General features: G+C 38.9%; 1 protein-coding gene across 5 annotated transcripts in view; it reads left to right on the top strand.

The window, feature by feature from the left end:
- HPSE2 (heparanase 2 (inactive)) overlaps positions 1 to 22,714 on the top strand; it is a 782,696-nt gene that overhangs the window by 484,282 nt on the left and 275,700 nt on the right. For 3 of the 5 annotated variants that reach the window (XM_077947182.1, XM_077947181.1, XM_015147906.3), the window contains exon 4: positions 7,575 to 7,748. The exons of the other annotated variants lie outside the window; for them this stretch is intronic. In XM_077947182.1, coding sequence (XP_077803308.1) covers positions 7,575 to 7,748 — 174 coding nt within the window. The remainder of the gene's footprint in view (positions 1 to 7,574; positions 7,749 to 22,714) is intronic. 5 annotated transcript variants of the gene reach the window in all.

The following is a 22,714-nucleotide window of genomic DNA, read 5'->3' as shown; positions in this document are numbered from 1 at the left end:
TTCAAGTATGTCCAGTCTCTACATTTTGTTGTTCATATGACTTGATAATCTGTACATATTCTCACATGCTCACAATTAGAATAAGTTGATGCTGTTCTATAGGCACCCATTTTTCCTTCTGGAGTCAACAGCACTGTCTTCCAAGAGCTAAGGGTCTGGATCATGTGCCCAAGTTCTTAACCACACAGAAAAAACAGTCTTTCTTCATGTGAAGGTTGCAAAAGAATAAAATAGTCACAAAGGAGTATTAGAGTTATTTTTGCCAATTAAGAAAAAAACAGTATTGAACTGAGTCCTTAAAACAAATTAACTATGTTTTCTGTGTGATACTTGCATATACTTGGTCTCAAACACTAGTCTGGTAAAAATTTGTGCCAATTTAATTCCCAGGTAACAGCTACGGCTCCATCATTTCTATGGAAGAGGAGCTTAGAGGGGGCCATCAATTTGGAAAGTGAGGGCTGGGGCCATGTCTATAAGCTTTGTTTGCATAGTAGCTTATAAAACATGAAGAAAATGTTTATAGTCTCTGTCAAATAATGGAGGGAAAAGTAGGATAGCTGTGACTTTGAGGGAAATACGTAACAAAAGTAGGATAAAAAGGTGGAAAGTTAATCCTGAATAGGGAATCAAGGAAGGTGAGACTCAAGTAGATGCTCAGCATTAAAGGGAAGAAGGGGAAGAGCTGGGAGGGAAACTAAGCCACGTTGATGACATTGGCATCTGTAAACTGGAAGATCCCTGTGACAGCTCCTGTCTCTCTTCTTTCCAGTGAAAGGTTCTCTACCTCTCCCAACCTTTGAAAATGTGTTGCTTAGTCAGCTTTATACTTTCCATCCACATCTCACCACTTAACTCTGGATTTGCATATTCTGCCCACTCAAATTCTTTACCTATACATCTAAAGACATTACAAACTCAACATGCCCCAAACCCAAATTCTCATCTTGGCCTTCTCCTTCTCTCTTCTCCCAATCTTTCACACTTCCTTCATAAATAGCAACTTTATCTTTCTGTTGCTTAAGCCAAAAACTTCAGAGTTTCTTGACTCTTTTTTTCTCACGCACCATATTCCAATCATTCAGCAGATCTTACTGGCTCAACCTTTAAAACATCCCCAGAAACCAACCACTTCTCCCACTCTGCTGCTACCACCCTGGTCCAAGCCACAATGATCCCTTGCTTCAATTATTGCTATAGATTCCTAATTTCCTTGCTTTCACCCTTACTCTTCCCACCTCCTTCAGTCTCTTCAGCTCAGTAGCCAGAGTGATGATTTTAAAATGTGAGTTGGGTCATATTCAGAACCATCTAATGGCTTCTATGTCAATGAGGGCAAAAGCCAAAGTTCTTATAATGACCAATAAGGCCCTACACGACATAGCCCTGCTACCACTGTGATCTCATCTCCTACTGCTCTCCCTCTCATTCATTCTGGGGCAGCTACACCAGCCTCTCAGTGTTCTTCACATTCATCAGTCTCACACCTGTCTTGGACCTTTGCCCTTACTCTGGGACCCTCTGCCTGGAATTCTTTCCATAGTTATCTACTTGACTTGCTCCCTTCCTTCCACTGGGTCTCTGATCAAATGATACCTTAATTGTGATGCTTATCTAAAATAGCATACTAGCTACTATTGGTTCTATACTATCTCCTACCCTGCTTTACTTCCCCCGCTGGCCACATTAAATGTTACCTCCATGAGGGTAGGGCCTGTTTTCTGTTTTGCTCATTGCAATATAAATGTGTGTATAAGTGTGTGTGTGTGTGTGTGTATGTATATAATACACATGTATGTGTGTGTATATATATACACATGTATGTGTATATACACACACATATATACACATGTATGTGTGTATATATATACACATGTTTATATACATGTATGTGTATATATACCACATGCAGATGCTCCTCAACTTATGATGGGGTTATGTCTCAATAAACTCATCATAAGTTGAAACTATCGTAGGTCAAAAATGCATTTAATACACCTTAACCTACTTAGCATCATAGCTTAGCCTGGCTTACCTTAAATGCTCTCAGAACACTTACATCAGCCTACTGTTGGGCGAAATCATCTAACTGAAGCCTATCTTACAATAAAGTATAAAATATCTCAAGTAATTTATTGAATACTATACTGAAAGTGAAAAACAAAATGGTTGTATGAGTACTTGAAGTACGATTTCTGCTGAACGTGCATTGGTTTTGCACCATCATAGAGCTGGCACTATTATATACTATATAATCTTTTTGTATATATGTATATATACAGATATATATATATGCATGTATATATGTATACATGCAGATATATATGGTGTATAATAGTTCCTGTCACATAGTAAGTGCTTAATAAATATCTGTTGAATAAATTAATAAGTTAATGAATGTCCAATTTTTTGTTTGTTGGATTGCTTGTCTGTTTGGTTTTTAAAGTGTCAAGTCCTAGGGAAACTAAGAGAAATAATCTGTCATTCATATCTTAGTGTGAATTCATTGACCCTTATCTACATTTTCCTAATAGAAAACTGAGATTAGCTTTATTAAAGAGGTGGCTTTTCTTGGATCTTGAATTTTTTAAAAAAAAATCTGGTATTTCTCTCATTACTATTTTGTTTCTTTTCTTCCTTTTATCACCACAGAACTTCAATAAGTGAGTTGAATGTATCAGAATCTATTCCTTGTTCATCTACTCATTCTTTAAGTTCTCATCACACCCTAAATCTAATTTCTTTTTTTTTTTCTCAGTCCTTTTGCTCCTCAGTTTGTCATGAACACCTACGATTATGAAACAGCACCTCCTTCAACTCTCTTCTTTTGGGTTCCTTAAGACGGCATATCTGGGTTCTTCTTCTTCTCTGTTTGTTGTTGTTATTGTTGTTCTCCATGACCCTTATATGTGGACATTTCTTAAGGTTTTCTCTTCAGCCACCTTGCCCTTCAGAAATCTCAAGAACTTTCACAGCATCAACTGTCAGCACTGAGTGACACCCAAGCCTATATACTTTTACATCTTTCTCAAGTCCCAGCTCCTCATCTTCAACTGCCTACTACCCAATGCTTCGTAGAATTATATGCTGGTGAAATGTTAATGCACCCTGACTAGAAAACATAGAGGTATTGGCCCCCTCTGGTAGAGGGAGTAGAAAGTCATCTTTGGGTATCTACTTGCTTTGATGGAACCTGAGCAAATGTTCTAAGGGAGATTACATGTCTTGAGTATCTACTAAATTCTCTATATTCAAATATAAGTACTTTTCTAATAAACTGTATAACATGTTTCATAGATTAGCAATAATTATTCTTTTTGAGACTTATTTTCATTCTTGTTACCCAGGCTGGAGTGCAATGACATGATCTTGGCTCACTGCAATCTCCACCTCCCACATTCAAGCGATTCTCCTGCCTCAGCCTCCTGAGTAAAGTAGCTGGGATTACAGGCGTGTGCCACCACGCCCAATTAATTTTTTTGTATCATTAGTAGAGACAGGTTTCACCATATTGGTCAGGCTGCTCTCGAATTCCTGACCTCAGGTGATTCACCCACCTCAGCCTCCCAAAGTGCTGGGATTACAGGCGTGAGCCACTGCGACAAGCCTAGCAATAATTATTTTAGACAAATGTCTCTTTTGTCCCTTTCTACTTCTTATAGACCACTTTTATGCAACAAAAAGGATTTGGGCCTTGAGAACTCTTTGGCATAATATTAAGGCAGAAAATTGCTGTGTGGTAGATGCTATGAAGGATATAAGATATGGTACCAGACTTAAGAAATGTCACAGTTTAACTGGGAAAACAAGTCATTCACTCTGGAGAAGTGAATAAATCGAGAAGCAAATCCCAAGATAATATCATGTCACAGAGGAGTGAGATGCCAAAAAATGGTATAGCTCTGGAGTTTAGAGAAAGTTGAAATCACTTTCAGGAGGTTGGTGTGTTCAGGAATGGCGTCATGGAAGAGGCAGGACTTAAACTTATTCTTAAAGAAGTATTTCCCAAACTTTTAGCATTCTAGTTCCCAATTTTTGCTATGTGAACAAACTATCCATACTGTTTCTCCCATACTGCTCTTCATGTTGACACATTTTTTTCATAAATACATTTTTCCTTGCCTTAAACCATCAAATCCATGAAATCACAGGTTTGATATGCTTTTGTGTTTGATGTGTGTTTGTGTTTCTAATACATATGAAACATATACAGTAAATACTCATTATATGGAAATAATTAGTTTTAGAAAAAGACCACTTAAATGGGATCAATCTATCCAAAAGGAATATCAGTCATTCATATTACATTTTGATGCAAACATTTGATTTGGATTTTAATATATAAATGAAACCAAAAATTATGAAAATAAGTAATTTTATTGCATACTTAATAGATTATAAGATGTTGTTGCAACTATGGATGAACAAAATGTTATTTAATTGAATATTGAGTTTTTTCCTGATAAAATAATATAACTTTCATCACATGAATATTAGAAGACTTAAAAATGGACCTCTGTTGATCTTATAATACTCAAATTATTTTTTTGGTAATCTATAATATAATTCTCAAAAATCAGGGAAACCTCTGGATAAAAGTATTATATCTAAAGCTCATAGTATATTAGAGTGACTATTTAGTTGTAAATATATAATTATCCAATATTGCAAACGCTCTGTTAAACAGAGAGTTATATTTTCTTTAAAAGCTGTTTAGTTTGGCCAGTTTCTTAACCTATTTTTTGCATAGTTTCCCTCTCTCCACAAAGGATACCAGTTCTAATGGTATAGATAAAAGAAACTTCAGTTTTTCTTTTTCAAAAAAATCCTACTGGTTTTTATTGTATCTTATACAAGTGGGCCTCAAAGTCTTAAAACAGATTTCTGTTGTATCAATACTACTGAGGTATGGTAAATGCAAGTCCTATTTAAAACTAAAAATGACTTTTTAGACAACTGTTATTGAAAATAAAAAAAGAGTAGTTAACTGTCTTTCTTGAAATTAATTTCATTATTTCCTTTTCATAAATTTGAAAATCTTATAAGGTAAACATAATTTGTTTTTGTTAAGTAACTAGTTTAAGCCACAGTGGGATCAAATTTTTCTAAAGGTAGGTTTATTAGGTTTAATTTAAATAAAGGTTATGAATTCACTTTAATATTATTTTGAATATAAAAATGTATTAATGAGGTTGAATAGTAAAGCAAGTAAAACTATATATCAAAGCAATATGAATAAAATTATGGCCTGTGATACAATTTTATATGAGACTTTGAAAAAAATTATTTTTTTACCTAATAGCATATAGATAATTATAAAATTATAATATACTGGTTTCATGATCACTTTACTAAGCTATAAATGCATTGCAATTTTAATTGTTATTTTGGAACTAAAAATAATAATTAAATGTATTTCCTGAATGTGAAATTTATTCCTTTTGTTGTTGTTGTTGCCCAGTTACCCAATTCTGGGTAGAGTATGATATAGGTTTACATCCATTTTATTTCCAACTGAAATGAGACAATTTCTGTCCTTGTTCTTGGTGCTTCTTAAGAAATACTTTCTTGTATACATAAGAAGATGAACATGGCAGTCCTCCCATATCCTGCTTCAAAAACTGATAAAATACTCAACCCAATGATAATGATTCCTTTTTAAAGGACTAAAAGATCTATAAAAAAATTGCTAATCGGGCAACTTGGACACTCTGCATCATCTCTTGCAGAACCTCTGGTGACCTCTTGTGGAACCCTAGTGTTTCACAGAACCCTATTTGAGAAACTCTGCTTTACGTTTAATGAATACAGGTTAATGTAAACTCTTCTATGTAATTATTAATCTAAGAAGCTTTTTAAAACTGTTTACTACCTGAAGTCATGTTATCCATACCTTGGGATACACTGTGTAAAAGGACAAGTAAAATATGGATATGTTTTAAAAAGGAATAAGAGCATGACAAATACGGAGAATATTAGAACAAAGGTCAATGGGGCAAGGAGTTCCCTAACAAATAAACTGGCTGACATCAACAAAGAGTTCATTAAGAGAAATAGGGAGGCCTAAAGTTGAGGGGGAAATTATGGGTGAGTTGTAGAAGCCTTGAATTAAGGAAGGAAATGGTCTTGAAAATCCACTAGGGTTTTGAGGATTGAGTAAAACTGGCTGAGAGTTACTAGGGGAAGATGAATTGGCTGAGAGTTACTAGGGGAAGATGAATTGGCTGAATGGGAAGAATCCGGAAGTAGACAGGCAAGTACAGAAATCGTAGTAAGTTATCCAAGTGTAAATGACAGCCAGAAAAAGAATGGTGGCAATTGAAATGAAGGAATGGGATAAATAAGAGACACATGGTGATAGAGTTGATGGTATCTGGGATCAACCTGATAATGAACATATTTCTTTTTTTTAAATTTATTTTATTTATTTATTTATTTTGAGATGGAGTCTCGTTCTGTTGCCCAGGCTGGAGTGCAGTGGCATGATCTCGGCTCACTGCAAGCTCTGCCTCCCGGGTTCACACCATTCTCCTGCCTCAGCCTCCCGAGTAGCTGGGACTGCAGGCGCCCGCCACCATGCCCAGCTAATTTTTGGTAGAGACGGGGTTGCACTATGTTAGCCAGGATGGTCTCGATCTCCTGACCTCGTGATCCCCCGATCTCGGCCTCCCAAAGTGCTGAGATTACAGGCGTGAGCCACCGCGCCTGGCAATGAACATATTTCTAATAGTGGTCATAGTATTTCCATTGTCAGAAGTATTAGAAATCTGGACTTGAGTGAAAAGTTTTGGAAATCATACTAGGCTGAGCTGTTTTCCAAGACTCACCAGCCAGTCATCCTTCCTGGCCTTGTACCCTGACTATTATTCCTACTATGTCCTGTAGGAATATGGACCTAGCAGTGCCATATTGTCTGACTTTTCTAGAAAAATTAAGAAATTCAGCTACTTTGTGAAATCTTCCCATTTTTAAACATCAACAATTCAACTTTTTGTTAAATAAAATATATGACAGACTAGATCTGGTTGCCAATTTGCAACCTCTGGAAATCTATCTGCTGCTGCTTTTTTTTTTTTTTTCTTTTTTTTTTGTGTGTGTGTGTGAGACGGAGTTTTGCTCTTGTTGCCCAGGCTGGAGTGCAATTGTGCAATCTCTGCTCACCGCAACCTTCGCCTCCCAGGTTCAAGCAATTCTCCTGCATCAGCCTTCTGAATAGCTGGGATTACAGGCGTGCACCACCACGCCCGGCTAATTTTGTATTTTTAGTAGAGACGGGGTTTCTCCAAGTTGGTCAGGCTGGTCTTGAACTCCCGACCTTAGGTGATTCACCCACCTTGGCCTCCCAAAGTGCTGGGATTACAGGTGTGAACCACCGCGCCCGGCCCTGTCTGCTGCTTTCTAAACGTCACCTTGAAATGTACTCAGACCAAGAGGTAATAGTCCCTTATAGAAGCCTGTCTGTGTTATTCCTTATTAGTGGGAAGCTCATAGAAAGGCTTTTTATATTAGCTACTATTTTCCTTTTGTTGGAATGTTGATTTGAAAGTTACAAGCCTTTCTTTGCTTCTTCCCAGCCAGGTCTCTAGACAAACTTTATAACTTTGCTGATTGCTCTGGACTCCACCTGATATTTGCTCTAAATGCACTGCGTCGTAATCCCAATAACTCCTGGAACAGTTCTAGTGCCCTGAGTCTGTTGAAGTACAGCGCCAGCAAAAAGTACAACATTTCTTGGGAACTGGGTAATGGTAAGTAAGGATGTTACTTCCTCTGAATTGACAAAATAAAGGGGAAAAATAAGTTGGCTTGTGATACAGTCTCAATCAGACCATCTCTAGTGCCCTGGCCCAGAAAACATTTGTGATGTTTGGCCACTGAGTTGACTCTCCAAATGGTAAAAGACCAAATAGTGAAGGACAGTAGATTTAGTGAATACACACCATTTGCATCTATAATTATCTCTAGTTACCTCATTCCAAATATGGGGAAAATGCCACAAAATGGGAAATATATAGTGATTTATGACTAACAAATTGATTTTATAACCTGTTTGCACAGCCTGAGCTACCTTTTACAATGTGTGTTCTGTGGAACATTGGTCCTACAAGATGATCCTGCTAAAATAATAATTCAAAAGAGCTTTGGTCAAATATATTTGAGGACCTTTATACAGTATGTGAACCTCCTGAAGGATCACAGTACACATTAGTATATAAAAGGCTATAAGAAGTCTTGCTGCAAAGAAATCTGTTTGACATTTTTTAACCCAGCATTTCTTACACAATTTCACCAAGGCTAGTTTCAAGGGTGTCCAGCCTGTGCTGTCACATAGGGCCCATGCTTAGAAAAGACCCATTTTTGGCTGGGCGTGGTGGCTCAGGCCTGTAATGCCAGCACTTTGGGAGGCCTAGGTAGGTGGATCACGAGGTCAGGAGTTTGAGACCAGCCTGGCCAACATGATGAAACCCCGTCTCTATTAAAAATACAAAAATTAGCTGGTCATGGTGGCAGCCCCCTATAATCCCAGCTCCTTGGGGGGCTGAGGCAGGAGAATCGCTTGAACCCGGGAGGCGAAGGTTGCAGTGAGCTGAGATCATGCCACTGTACTCCAGCCCAGGAAACAGCAAGACTCCATCTCAAAAGAAAAAAAAAAAGAAAAAAAGAGAAGAGACCCATTATTGCTTTCATTCTCTGCAGTCACCGTCTTGAAATTCTTAATGCTTTTTTAACAAAGGGACTCATACTTTCATTTTTCACGGGGCCCTACAAATTATGTAGCCAGTCCTATTTAATCATTAAAGTGTGTGTGTGTGTGTGTGTGTGTGTGTAGCATAAGTTATCATTCATTCCATGGAACAATATTCCATGGAGCACAATTTGGAGAAATATTTCCTAAATCATGCTATATTCCCAATGATATATATTTATTTGTGACATATATGTTATTCTGTAGATTTCATGACTGTAATATTGAGTCAATATGGATTATAGTTAAAATTATTGATAGTATAGATATGAAAATGTGTGATTCTCAGATTAAAATACCTTTTGGTATACTTTAGAACAAAACAAACCAAGAATTCTCTTAAAATTACTGATGCAAATTCATTCCAGCATTTTCATTAACAGTTTTATATGTCTTTAGCTAACCCATATTTGTTTGGAGCACTATATGTGTGAGTGTGTGTGTGCCCATGTGTATTTATTGCATCCTGGAATTTGGATTTCTCAAAATAAGATGGCAAGGGAAGAAAAGAATAAATGTCCAACTTTCCTACCCGTAGCCACTAACTGGAATGTAGCTCTCCGTTTCTTTCCTCTTTCTCTGCTTTTCTCTCTTCTTTACCTGTGGAAATTAGGGGATAGTTAGTGACCAAATGGAGACCTGTTGAGTTGAACTGAGGATACCATGACTGTAGGAGGCTCAGCTAGGATAGCCTGAGGGTTTTCATATTCCAGACTTGCCTGAGTATCATACATTTGACAACAAAGCAGGAATGATATGATCAGCTTTGGAGTAGGCCAAAGTATTACATTGTCAGTAAAGTCTTTCACTGATCCCTTTCCATACCATTTTCTATTTATATTTTTTTGACATTTTTTGGTATTTTATGTTTCTACTCATGACCACCCACCTAACCTTACCCTCCTCAAATATCAGGCTCTGCCCAACTTAGCTTTATTCTCCAAACAGAGCAAAATATTCTTCAAACAGGGCATGACACCTGCCGTGAGAGACCAATTGGGCATAATGGTTAAAAGAGATAAGTATCAGACACTAAAGAATGGTAGGTCTTTTGTTGAACTGGAGAATACATGCCCAAAGGCTTTGTTTGGTTTTCTTGTAAAACTATTCTGCCTACATAAAACTGGTTTGTAAAAAATCTCAACTAATAATAGATACACCCAGATTAAATAAAACTTACCTACCCGTGATTGACGGGAATAATTATTCTAGGGTTTTTGGCATCTCTGAGTGTAGGAGCTTGTTAAACTAAATAAATTTACAATTGGCATAATTGGAGTGATTTTGTGGAGGGGGTGGGTTGGAGGAGAGAATATATACATCTTTCCGTATACATCTATTCCAGACAAGTAAGAACTTGCCCCTCCCCATCAACCTCCTTCCTTCAGACAATGCTACATAGTTCAGAAAGGGAGCTAATTACACTTTAAAAAATGTTATTTAGACACTTTAGCCACACATCATTTGGTTCCCATCATCATCTTTTAAAGCGCCTCCTCAGGGCTTAACAACAACAAATAATTGTTTATAAGGAGAAGAAAAGGCACTGACATTGATAAAAAATAGGAATATAGATAGGAAAAGAACAAAATAATTCAATAAAGTGAAAAATATCCAAAAATGTGTGTTTCTATAGGTCATTTTGAATCTCTAGTCAGAAAGTCTAGAGTTAGTGTTTTCCCGTTAAAGTGCATTTCTATTTTTTATGTAACCATATACATGATTAATAGATAATACATGATTATTAATGATAAATAATAAATAATCATTTATTAAGGCTACATTTTAGAGTTTAAAGAATACATTTTAGAGTTTGAAGATTTATTTTGCTGTTTCTTTAATTCATTTTACAACTACTGATAGTTCTTCTTTACTAAAATCATCTCTCTTAAGATATCCAATGTACAGTATTCTGCTCAAAACTATTCTGTGTTCTATATTCAGCCTCTTCCCCCTCAAAATATCTTCATGGTAGACATGTTTCTCTAACCTTCTAGCCATTTTCTGCTTTGTAACCTTATCTTTTTGGACAGAGGTAATCATTTAATCATTATATTCACATTCAGGAAGGGACAATAGAACAGGTCAGTCTTCTTATCACTCATCTTTCCATATACCTACACCATGTTAACAAGTATTTTATCTCTAGAGCAAATCTAGCATTGGAAAAAAACAAAGTATAAGTTTCTTTGATTGTTTTTTCTAGAGTGGCTAAACTTTAAGTGACTAACCTACTTCTTTTCCTCTTCTTTGAAAGCAGTGAATAGTGTGGGCTACAGACCACAAAAGCAAGATATACCCAATATCAAGAGGCAAAGATGAGAAAGTTTAGGATGTTAAAGTATATGAAAGAATGACTTTCTTCGGCCAGGCATAGTTGCTCACACCTGTAATCCCAGCACTTTGGGAGGCCAAGATGGGAGGATTGCTTGAGGTCGGGAGTTTGACACCAGTCACAACATAGCAAGACTCCATCTCTACAAAAAACTAGAAAGTTAGCTGGGCATGGTAACATGCACCTGTGATCCTGGCTACTTGGGAGACAGGGTCACTTGAGCCTGGGAGGTCAAGGCCGCAGTGAGCCATGATCATGCCACTGCACTCGAGCCTGAGTGACATGGTGAGACCCTGTCTCAAAAAAAAGAGAAAAGAAAAGAAAATCAAAAGCAAAACAAAAAAAAATGACTTTCTTGACACCATACTTTTTTACAATTACTTTCTTTGGATATAAAATATTTCCCGAAATGTCCATAAATTGTAAACTCTGTAACTGATTAACATAATGTTACAGAGTTTTACATTTATTTTAGCCATTGGTGAATTTAAAGTAAGAAAGAACTGGAGAAATTTTGAAGCTGGGACTCAAACTCTGGAAGTGTATATAAATTCTAGTCCAACTCCATTTCAGGGAAATGGTGTTTGTTCTTTAGAGGGCTATACTTAATCACAAAAATTACCTTAAGATAATGCAATACCTCTAATTGAATGAACACTGAACTACATTATGAACTATAAACGTGCTTCCCAAATACATCTGCCCATTTCTATAAGCAAGTAAAAGCTACTATAATTAATTACTGAATCAATCTTATATACTCATACCCATAACCTGACCTATATACATTCGTGCATTATTCTCTTATAATACTTAGTTATATGACTCAGTTCTCTGGAGTCTGTCTACTAAGTAATTTTGTAAAATCAAGTTTCTGACCTTAGAAAGTTGGAGATAATGATTCTTATGATTCTGGAAGAGCAGCTTGATTCATACATTACCTCAATATTTATTAAGCTTTTAGTCTGTGTTTAGGTGGATAAATGTATGATGTATTTATGTATTTTTTTTCTTTTCTTTTTTTTTTAGCATGTGCAGAATGGGTAGGTTTTTTACATAGGTGTACACAGGCCATGGTGGTTTACTGCACCCATCAACCTGTCGTCTACACTAGTTATTTGTCCTAATGATATCCCTCCCATTCCCTCTCACTCATGAGAGAGAACATGCAGTGAGAACATGCAGTGTTTGGTTTTCTCTTCCTGTATTAGTTTGCTGAGAATGATGGCTTCCAGCTTCATCCATGTCACTGCAAAGGACATGAACTCATTCTTTTTTATGGTTGCATAGTATTCCATAGTGTATATGTGCCACATTCTCTTTATCCACTCTATCATTGATGGGCATTTGTGTTGGTTCCAAGTCTTTGCTATTGTGAATAGTGCTACAGTAAACATATGTGTGCGTGTGTCTTTGTAGTAGAATGGTTTATAATCCTTTGAGTATATATTCCAGTAATGAGATTGCTAGGTCAAATGGTATTTCTATTCTAGATCCTTGAGGAATCACCACACTGTCTTCCACAATGGTTAAACTAATTTACACTCCCACCAACAGTGTAAAAGCATTCCTGTTTCTCCACATCTTCTCTAGCATCTGTTGTTTTCTGACTTTTTAATGATCGTAATTCTAACTGGCATGAGATGGTATCTCATTGTGGTTTTGATTTGCGTTTGTCTAAAGACCACTGATGATGAGCGTTTTTTCATATCTTTGTTGGCTGCATAAATGTCTTCTTTTGAAAAGTGTCTGTTCATATCCTTCACCCACTTTTTGATAGGGTCATTTGTTTTTCTCTTGTAAATTTATTTAAGTTCCTTGTAGATTCTGAATATTAGCCCTTTGTCAGATGGATAGATTGCCAAAATTTTCTCTCATTCTGTAGGTTGCCTGTTCACTCTGATGATAGTTTCTTTTGCTGTGCAGAAGCTCGTTAGTTTAATTAGATCCCATTTGTCAATTTTGGCTTTTGTTGCAATTGCTTTTGGTGTTTTAGTCATGAGGTCTTTGCCCATGCCTATGTCCTGAATGGTATTGCCTAGGTTTTCTTCTAGGGATTTTATGGTTTTAGGTCTTATGTTTAATCTTTAATCCATCTTGAGTTAATTTTTGTTTAAGATGTAAGCCAGGGGTCCAGTTTCAGTTTTCTGCATATGGCTAGCCAGTTTTCCCAACACCATTTATTAAACAGGGAATCCTTTCCCCATTGCTTGTTTTTGTCAGGTTTATCAAAGCTGACAAATTGTAGATGTGTGATGTGTGATGTTAGATGTGTGTAGATGTGTGATGTTATTTGTAGATGTGTAGATGTGTGATGTTATTTCTGAGACCTCTGTTCTGTTCCATTGGTCTATATATCTGTTTTGGTACCAGTACCATGCTGTTTTGGTTACTGTAGCCTCATAGTATAGTTTGAAATCAGGTAGCATCATGCCTCCAGCTTTGTTCTTTTTGCTTAGGATTGTCCTGACTATACGGGCTCTTTTTTAGCTCCATATGAAATATGAAATTTAAAGTATTTTTTTCTAATTCTGTGAAGAAAGTCAATGGTAGCTTGATAGGAATAACATTGAATCTATAAATTACTTTGGACAGTATGGCCATTTTTACAATATTGATTCTTCCTATTCATGAGTATGAAAGGTTTTTTCGTTTGTTGTGTCCTCTCTTATTTTCTTGAGCAATGGTTTGTAGTTCTCCTTGAAGAGGTCCTTCACATCCCTTGTAAGTTGGATTCCTAGGTACTTTTTTCTCTTTGTAGCAATTGTGAATGGGAATTTACTCGTGATTTGGCTCTCTGTTTGTCTATTATTGGTGTATAGGAATATTTCTGGTTTTTGTACTCTGATTTTGTATCCTGAGACATTGGTGAAGTTGCTTATCAGCTTAAGGAGTTTTGGGGCTGAGATGATGGGGTTTTCTAAATATACAGTCATGTCATCTGCATATGGAGATAATTTGACTTCCTCTCTTCCTATTTGAATTCACTTTATTTCTTTCTCTTGACTAATTGCCCTGGCCAGAAATTCCAATACTGTGCTGAATAGGAGTGGTAAGAGAGGGCATCCTTGTCTTGTGCTAGTTTTCAAAGGGCATGCTTCCAGTTTTTGCCCATTAGTATGATATTGGCTGTGGATTTGTCATAAACAGCTATTTTGAGATATGGTCCATTAATACCTAGTTTATTGAATGCTTCTAGAATGAAGGGGTATTGAATTTTATCAAAGGACTTTTCTGCATCTATTAATTATTATTTCCATTCTTTTGCTGAGGAGTGTTTTGCTTCCAATTGTGTGGTCAATTTTGGAATAAGTGCAATGTGGTGCTGAGAAGAACGTATATTCTGTTGATTTGGAGTGGAGAGTTCTGTAGATGTCTATTGGGCCTGCTTGGTCCAGAGCTGAGTTCAAGTCCTGAATATCCTTGTTAATTTTCTGTCTCGTTGATCTGTCTAGCATTGACAGTGGGGTGTTAAAGTCTCCCACTATTATTGTGTGGGAGTCTAAGTCTCTTTGTAGGTCTCTAAGAACTTGCTTTATGAATCTGGGTGCTCCTGTATTGGGTGCATATATGTTTAAGATAGTTAGCTCTTCTTGTTGCATTGATCCCTTTACCATTATGTAATGCCCTTCTTTGTCTTTGTTTGTTTAAACTCTGTTTTGTCAGAGACTAGGATTACAACCCCTGCTTTTTTTTTCTTTCTTTCCATTTGCTTGGTAAATATTCCTCCATCCCTTTATTTTGAGCCTATGTCTGTCTTTGCACTTGAGATGGGTCTCCTGAACACAGCACACCAACAGGTCTTGACTCTATGCAATTTGCCAGTCTATGTCTTTTAATTGGGGCATTTAGCCCATTTACATTTAAGGTTAATATTGTTATGTGTGAATTTTATCCTGTCATTATGATGCTAGCTGGTTGTTTAGCCCATTAGTTGATGCAGTTTCTTCATAGTGTCATTGGTCTTTACATTTTGGTATGTTTTTGCAGTGGCTGGTACCAGTTTTTCCTTTCCACATTAAATGCTTCCTTCAGGACTCTTGTAAGGCAGGCCTGGTGGTGACAAAATCCCTAGTGTTTTCTTGTCTCTAAAGGATTTATTTCTCCTTCACTTATGATGCTTAGATTGGCTGGATATGAAATTCTGGGTCGAAAATTATTTTCTTTAATAATGTTGAATGTTTGCCCCCACTCTCTTCTGGCTTGTAGGGTTTCTGCAGAGACATCTGCTGTTAGTCTGATGAGCTTCCCTTTGTGGGTAACCTGACCTTTCTCTCTGACTGCCCTTAACATTTTTTCCTTCATTTCAACCTTGGTGAATCTAACGATTATGTGTCTTGGGGTTGCTCTTCTCGAAGAGTATCTTTGTGGTGGTCTCTGTATTTCCTGAATTTGAATGTTGACCTGTCTTGCTATGTTGGAGAAGTCCTCCTGGATAATATCCTGAAGTGTGTTTTCCAACTTGGTTCCATTCTCCCCATCATTTTCAGGTACACCATCAAATGTAGGTTTGGTCTTTTTACATAGTCCCATACTTCTTGCAGGCTTTGTTTGTTTCTTTTCATGCTTTTTCCTTAATCTTGTCTTTATGCTTTATTTCATTAGTTGATAATCAATCTCCGATATCCTTTCTTCCCCTTGATTGATTTAGCTGTTGACACTTGTGCATGCTTCACAAAGTTCTTGTGCTGTGTTTTTCAACTCCATCATGTCATTTATATACTTCTCTAAACTGGTTATTCTAATTAGCAATTCCTTTAGTCTTTCATCAGGGTTCTTAGCTTTCATGCATTGGGTTAGAACATGTTCCTTTAGCTCAGAGGAGCTTTTTATTACCCACGTTCTGAAGCCTACTTCTGCCAATTCATCAAACTCATTCTCTGTCCAGTTTTGTTCCCTTGCTGGCAAGGAGTTGTGATCCTTTGGAGGAGAAGAGGCATTCTGGTTTTTGGAATTTTCAGCCTTTTGTGCTGGTTTTTCTTCATCTTCTTGGATTTATCTACTTATGGTCTTTGCTGTTAGTGACCTTCAGATGGAGCTTTTGCATGGTCATCCTTTTTGTTGATGTTGATGCTATTGCTTTCTGTTTGTTAGTTTTCCTTCTAACAGTCAGGCTCCAGGTCTGTTGGAGTTTGCTGGAGGTCCACTCCAAACCCTGTTTGCGTGGGCATCACCAGAGAAGCCTGCAGAACAGCAAAGATTGCTGCCTACTCCTTCTTCTGGAAGCTTCATCCCATCAGGAGGCACTGGGGTCAGGGACCCACTTGAGGAGGCAGTCTCCCTTAGCAGAGCTTGATTGCTGTTCTGGGAGATCCACTGCTCTCTTCAGAGCTGGCAGGCAGGGACGTTTAAGTCTGCTGAAGCTGCACCCACAGCTGCCCCTACCCACAGGTGCTCTGTCCCAGGGAGATGGTAGTTTGATCTAAAAGCCCCTGACTAGGGCTGCTGCCTTTCTTTCAAAGATGCGCTGCGCAGAGAGGAGGAATCTAGAGAGGCTGTCTGGCTACAGTGGCTTTGCTGTGCTGCGGTGGGCTCCACCCCGTCTGAACTTCCCAGCAGCTTTCTTAACACTGTGAGGGGAAAACTACCTACTCAAGCCTCAGTAATGGTGGACATCCCTCCCCCAACCAAGCTCAAGCGTCCCAGGTCAACTTCAGACTGCTGTGCTGGCAATGAGAATTTCAAACCAGTGAATCTTAGCTTGCTGTTCTCTGTGGGTGCAGGATCTGCTGAGCAAGACCACTTGGCTCCCTGGCTTCAGCCCTCTTTTCAGGGGAGCGAACAGTTCTGTCTCACTGGCATTCCAGGTGCCACTGGGGTACAAAAAAACTCCTGCAGCTAGCTCAGTGTCTGCTCAAATGGCTGCCCAGTTTTGTGCCTGAAACCAGGGACCCTGGTGGTGTAGGCGCCTGAGGGAATCTCCTGGTATGTGGGTTGTGAAGACCATGGGAAAGGCGTCGTATCTGGGCCAGCAAGCACTGTCCATCACAACATAGTCCCTCATGGCTTCTCTTGGCTAGGGGAGAGAGTTCCCTGACCTCTTGCACTTCCTGGATGAGGTGATGCCCCACCCTGCTTCTGCTTATCCTCCGGGGGCTGCACCCACTGTCTAACCAGTCCCAATGAGATGAATGGGGTACCTCAGTTGGAAATGCAGAAATCACCTGCCTTCTGTGTTGGTCTTGCTGGGAGCTGCAGACCGGAGCTGTTCCTATTTGGCCATCTTGCCAGGGAATTATTTTTATGTTCATTTATGTATAATGTATAAATGTGCATTTATATATTTTGATCCTATATTTTATGTGTATATAACACGTGAAAGCCAAACATAAAATTCAATCACAGTCTACATATTGTCAATTATTTATGAGGATAGGTCACAGCTAAGAGTTTATTGAACTGTATTTTCAGAAGATAGAGTTTTGATAGTTAGGGAAGGAGAGCAGGGGAAAAGAGGAGGAGGAAGGAGAAAAACAAGAAACCATATAGTCTCTTTACCTGCTTTCTTTTCTCAGTTTTCTCTTCCTGTCTGCTTCTCTCCTTCAACCTTCATCTTCTCAATTCTTTCCCCATACACTCTTATTCAGAAACATACTCTCATGGTGTTTAGTCATTCTTGCATTAACTATATGTGAAGCACCTGCAAAATATGCCTAGTACTATTTTTTTTTCTTTTTCTTTTTTATTCTTCTTTTTTTTTATTTATTTTTTTTTTTGGAGACAGAGTTTTGCTCTGTCACCCAGGTTCAAGTGCAGTGGTGCGATCCCGGCCCATTGAAATCTCCACCTCCTGGATTCAGGCGATTCTCCTGCCTTGCATCCTGAGTGGATGGGATTACAGGCATGCACCACCACGCCCAACTAATTTTTGTATCTTTAGTAGCGATCTGGTTTCACCATATTGGCCAGGCTGGTCTTGAACTCCTGACCTCAAGTGATTCACCTGCCTTAGCCTCCCAAAGTGCTAGGATTATAGGCGTGAGCCACCACGCCCGGCCCGCACCTGCCAAATATGCCAAATGTGAAATGGGAGTTGGAAGAATCCTTGAATTCCTTCTCTGCCCACTACTTTATAGCTTGGCATAACATACTATGATACAGAGTGAATATACAGAACAAAGAAATCCTAGTCTCCAGGAGTTTATTATCTAAAGGTAAAGTTAGGATAAATTTAAAACCATTAAACTATTTAACTGTCATATGCTAGAACTGGAGGAATCTCTTATAGTTTGAAAGATGTGAAGAACTGAATCAGGAAAATTGTTAAACCAACAAATAATATAGAATAAAAGTATAAATTAATTTGCAAATGTATTCATAAATTCATAGCTTACATTTTTAAGCACTTAAGTTAATTGTCTTTTGATTATTAAGGGAAGTGAGTGAAATTTGAATTACATTGGTTCTTGGAGTTCATTATCATGGTGGAGAACCATGTTCTCTCACTAAGATTCTGGTTACTGTCACAGTTAGATAGTTACAGAAAACATTTGTGGGACAGCTGCTGTATAAACTCCATTTTCATGCTGCTGATAAAGACATACCAAGACTGGTAATTTATAAAGAAAAAGAGTTTAATGGACTCAGAGTTCCATGTGGCTGGGGAGGCCTCACAATCATGGCAGAAGGTGAAAGGCATGTATTACATGGCAGTAGCCAGAATCGAATAAAAAAAACAAGCAAAAGGGGAAACCCCTTATAAAATCATCAGAACTTGTGAGACTTATTCACTACCACGAGAACAGTATGGGGGAAACTGACCCCATGATTCAAGTATCTCCCACCAGCTCCCTCCCACAACACATGGGAATTATGGGAGCTACAATTCAAGATGAGATTTGAGTGGGGACACAGCCAAACCATATCATTCTACCCCTGGCTTCTCCCAAATCTCATGTCCTCACATTTAAAAACCAATCATGCCTTCCCAACAGTACCCCAAAGTCTTAACTCATTTCAGCATTAACTCAAAAGTACACAGTCCAAGGTCTCATCTGAGACAAGACAAGTCCCTTCTGCCTATTAGCCTGTGAAATCAAAAGCAAGTTAGTTACTTCCTAGATAAATGGTAGTACAAGTATTGGATAAATACAGCTGTTCCAAATGGGAGAAATTAGCCAAAACAAAGAGGCTAATGGCCTCATGCAAGTCTGAAATCGAGCAGGGCAGTCAAATCATAAAGCTCCAGAATGATCTCCTTTGACTCCATATCTCACATCCAGGTCACACTGATGCAAAAGGTGGGTTCCCGTGGTCTTGGGCAGTTCTGCCCCTGTGGCTTTTCTGGGTACAGCCCCACTCCTGGCTGCCTTCATGGGCTGCCATTGAGTGTCTGGAGCTTTTTTGAGGTCTAGAGGATGTTGGCCCTCTTCTCACGGCTCCACTAGGCAGTGCCCCAGTGGGGACTCTTTGTGGGGGTGTCAACCCCATATCTCCCTTCCACACTGCCCTAGCAGAGGTTTTCCATGAGGGCTTCACCCCTGTAGCAAACTTATTCCTGGACATCCAGGCATTTTCATACATCCTCTGAAAGCTAGGCAGAGGTTCCCAAACCTCAGTTCTTGACTTCTGTGCACCTGCAGGCTCAATACCACATGGAAGCTGCCAAGGCTTGGAGCTTGCACCTTCTGAAGCCATGGCCTGAACTGTACCTTTGCCCTTTTTAGCCATGGCTAGAGTGACTGGGATGAAGGGCACCAAGCTCGCAGGCTGCACAGAGAAGGGAGGCCTTAAGCCCAGCCCACAAAACCATTTTTTCCTCCTAGGCCTCCAGGCCAGTGGTGGGAGGGACTGCTGTTTATGTCTCTGACATGCCCTGGAGACATTCTTCCCCTTGTCTTGGCAATTAATGTTTGGCTCCTTGTTACTTATGCAAATTTCTCTAGCAGGCTTGAATTTCTCCTCAGAAAATGGGTTTTTCTTTTCTATCACATAATCAGGCTGCAAATTTTTGAAACTTTTATGCTCTGTTTCCCTTTTAAGACTGAATGTTTTTAACAGCACCCAAGTCGTCTCTTGAATGCTTTGCTGTTTAGAAATTTCTTAGCTGGGTGTGGTGGCTCAGGCCTGTAATTCCAGCACTTTGGGAGGCCAAGGTGGGTGGATCACTTGGGGTCAAGAGTTTGAGACCAGCTTGACCAACATAGTGAAACCCCATCTGTACTAAAAATACACAATTAGTCAGGTGTGGCGATGCATGCCTGTAATCCCAGCTACTTGGAAAGATGAGGCAGGAGAATCACTTGAACCTGGGAGGCAGAGGTTGCAGTGAGCCAGGATTGTGCCATTGTACTATTGCACTCTAGCATGGGCAATAAGAGCGAAATTCTATCTCAAAAAAAAAAAAGGGAAATTTCTTCTGCCAGATACCCTAAATCATCCCCCTCAAGTTCAAAGTTCCACATATCTCTAGGGCAGGGGCAAAATACTGCCAGCCTCTTTGTTAAAACATAGCAAGAGTCACCTTTACTACCGTTCTCAACAAGTTCCTCATCTCCATCTGAGACCATCTTAGCTTGGATGATTTCTTTCTTTCTTTTTTTTTTTTTTTTGAGGTGGAGTATCACTTTGTCACCCAGGCTGGAGTGCAGTGGCATGATCTTGGCTCACTGCAACCTCTGCCTCCTGGATTAAAGCTATTCTCCTGCCTCAGCCTCCTAAGTACCTGGGATTACAGGTGTGTGCCACCATGCCCAGATAATTTTTTTGTATTCTTAGTAGTGACGGGGTTTCACTATGTTGGCCAGGCTGGTTTTGAACTTCTGACCTCAAGTGATCCACCTGTCTCAACCTCCCAAAGTGTTGGGATTACAGGCATGAGCCACCGTGCCTGGTCCTCAGCTTGGATTTCATTGTCCATATTATTATCAGCATTTTGGTCAAAGTCATTCAACAAGTCTCTAGGAAGTTCCAAACTTTCGCACATTTTGCTGTCTTCTTCTGAGCCCTTCAAACTGTTCCAACCTCTGCCTGTTACCCAATTTCAAAGTTGCTTCCACATTTTCAGGTATCTTTACAGCAGTAACCCACTACCCAGTACCAATTTACTGCATTAGTCCCTGTTCATGCTGCTGATAGAGATATATCCAAGACTGGGTAATTTATAAAGAAAAAGAGGTTTAATGGACTCACAGTTCCACGTGGATGGGGAGGCCTCACAATCATGGTGGAAGGCAAAAGGCACATCTTATATGGCAGCAGTCAAGAGAGAAGGAAAACCATGCCAAAGAGGAAACCCCTTATAAAATCATCAGATCTTGTGAGACTTATTCACTACCACGAGAACAGTATGAGGGAACTACCCCTATGATTCAGTTGTCTCCCACTGGGTCCCTCCCACAACACTTAGGAATTATGGGAGCTACAATTCAAGATTAGATTTGGGTGGGGACACAGCCAAACCATATTAGCTGCTATGTGTGTGAAGGTTGAATGAATCATTGGTATGACCAAAGTCTTCATTTGTTTTGTTTTTCTCACTGATATGAGCCACCACTGCAGAGAAAATGGACACTTTAAGGACCATAATAAATAATTATCCTCACTTTCTACTCATTTCTTTTTTTCTTTTTCTTTTTCTTTTTTTTTTTTTGTTTTGTTTTTTTTGTTTTTTGAGATGGAATTTTGCTCTTGTTGCCCAGGTGGAGTGCAATGGCATGATCTCTCCTCACCGCAACCTCTGCCTCCCAGGTTCAAGCGATTCTCCTGCCTCAGCCTGCCTCGTAGCTGGGATTACAGGCATGCACCACCACATCTGGCTAATTTTGTATTTTCAGTAGAGATGGGGTTTCTCTGTGTTTGTCAGGCTGGTCTTGAACTCCTGACCTCGGGTGATCCTCCCCCCTCAGCCTCCCAAAGTGCTGGGATTACAGGTGTGAGCCCCTGTACCTGGCCTACTCATTTCTTAAATACTCACCTTTGTTTTCTCAGAACAGGATACTATGAACAAGAACACACTTAACTGAAATGGTCCAATAGAATTCTTGCCTATTTTTAAATATTTTAAAACCTTTCCAATAACTTGTAAAAGTGAAGACTGAATCTGTTGTCAAGGCTTACCTCATTGACACACCATTGACTTCTCTATCCAAATGAGATTGACAAGGGACAGAAAACCTGATATGGTCATTTTTTGGCTTGGAGTACTAGACATGCTCCAGGAGACAGTTCACACAATGTGAGGCCAACTCCTTACCTCATTTAGAAAGCTGTAAGCTATGATTATGACTATATGACATCCTGGAAAAGGTAAAACCGTATACAGAGAGTAAATAGATCAGTCGTTGCCAGTAGTTAGGGAGGAGTAATGAATGGAGGGAGGAATAAATGGACAGAGTATGTGGGATTTTTAGGATGGTGAACTTATTCTCTATGGCACTGTAATGGTGTATACGTGACATTTTGCACCTTTCAAAACTCACACAACTGTACAACAGGAAGAGTAAACCCAAATGTAGACTATGGATTTCAGTTAATAATGATGTGTCAATGGTAGTTTATTATTTGTAACAACTGTATCAGATCAAGGCAAGATAATAAAGGTAAATTTTGTGTGTGTGTGTGTGTGTGTGTGTGTGTGTGTGTGTGTGTAAGGGACAAACTATACGGGTACTCTCTGCTCAATTTTCTGTGAA

This window comes from Macaca mulatta, chromosome 9 (assembly GCF_049350105.2).
Source record: "Macaca mulatta isolate MMU2019108-1 chromosome 9, T2T-MMU8v2.0, whole genome shotgun sequence".
Taxonomy (NCBI): Eukaryota; Metazoa; Chordata; class Mammalia; order Primates; family Cercopithecidae; genus Macaca; species Macaca mulatta.
The sequence above is the reverse complement of the archived record's forward strand: the minus strand, read 5'-3'. Positions and strand labels throughout refer to the sequence as shown.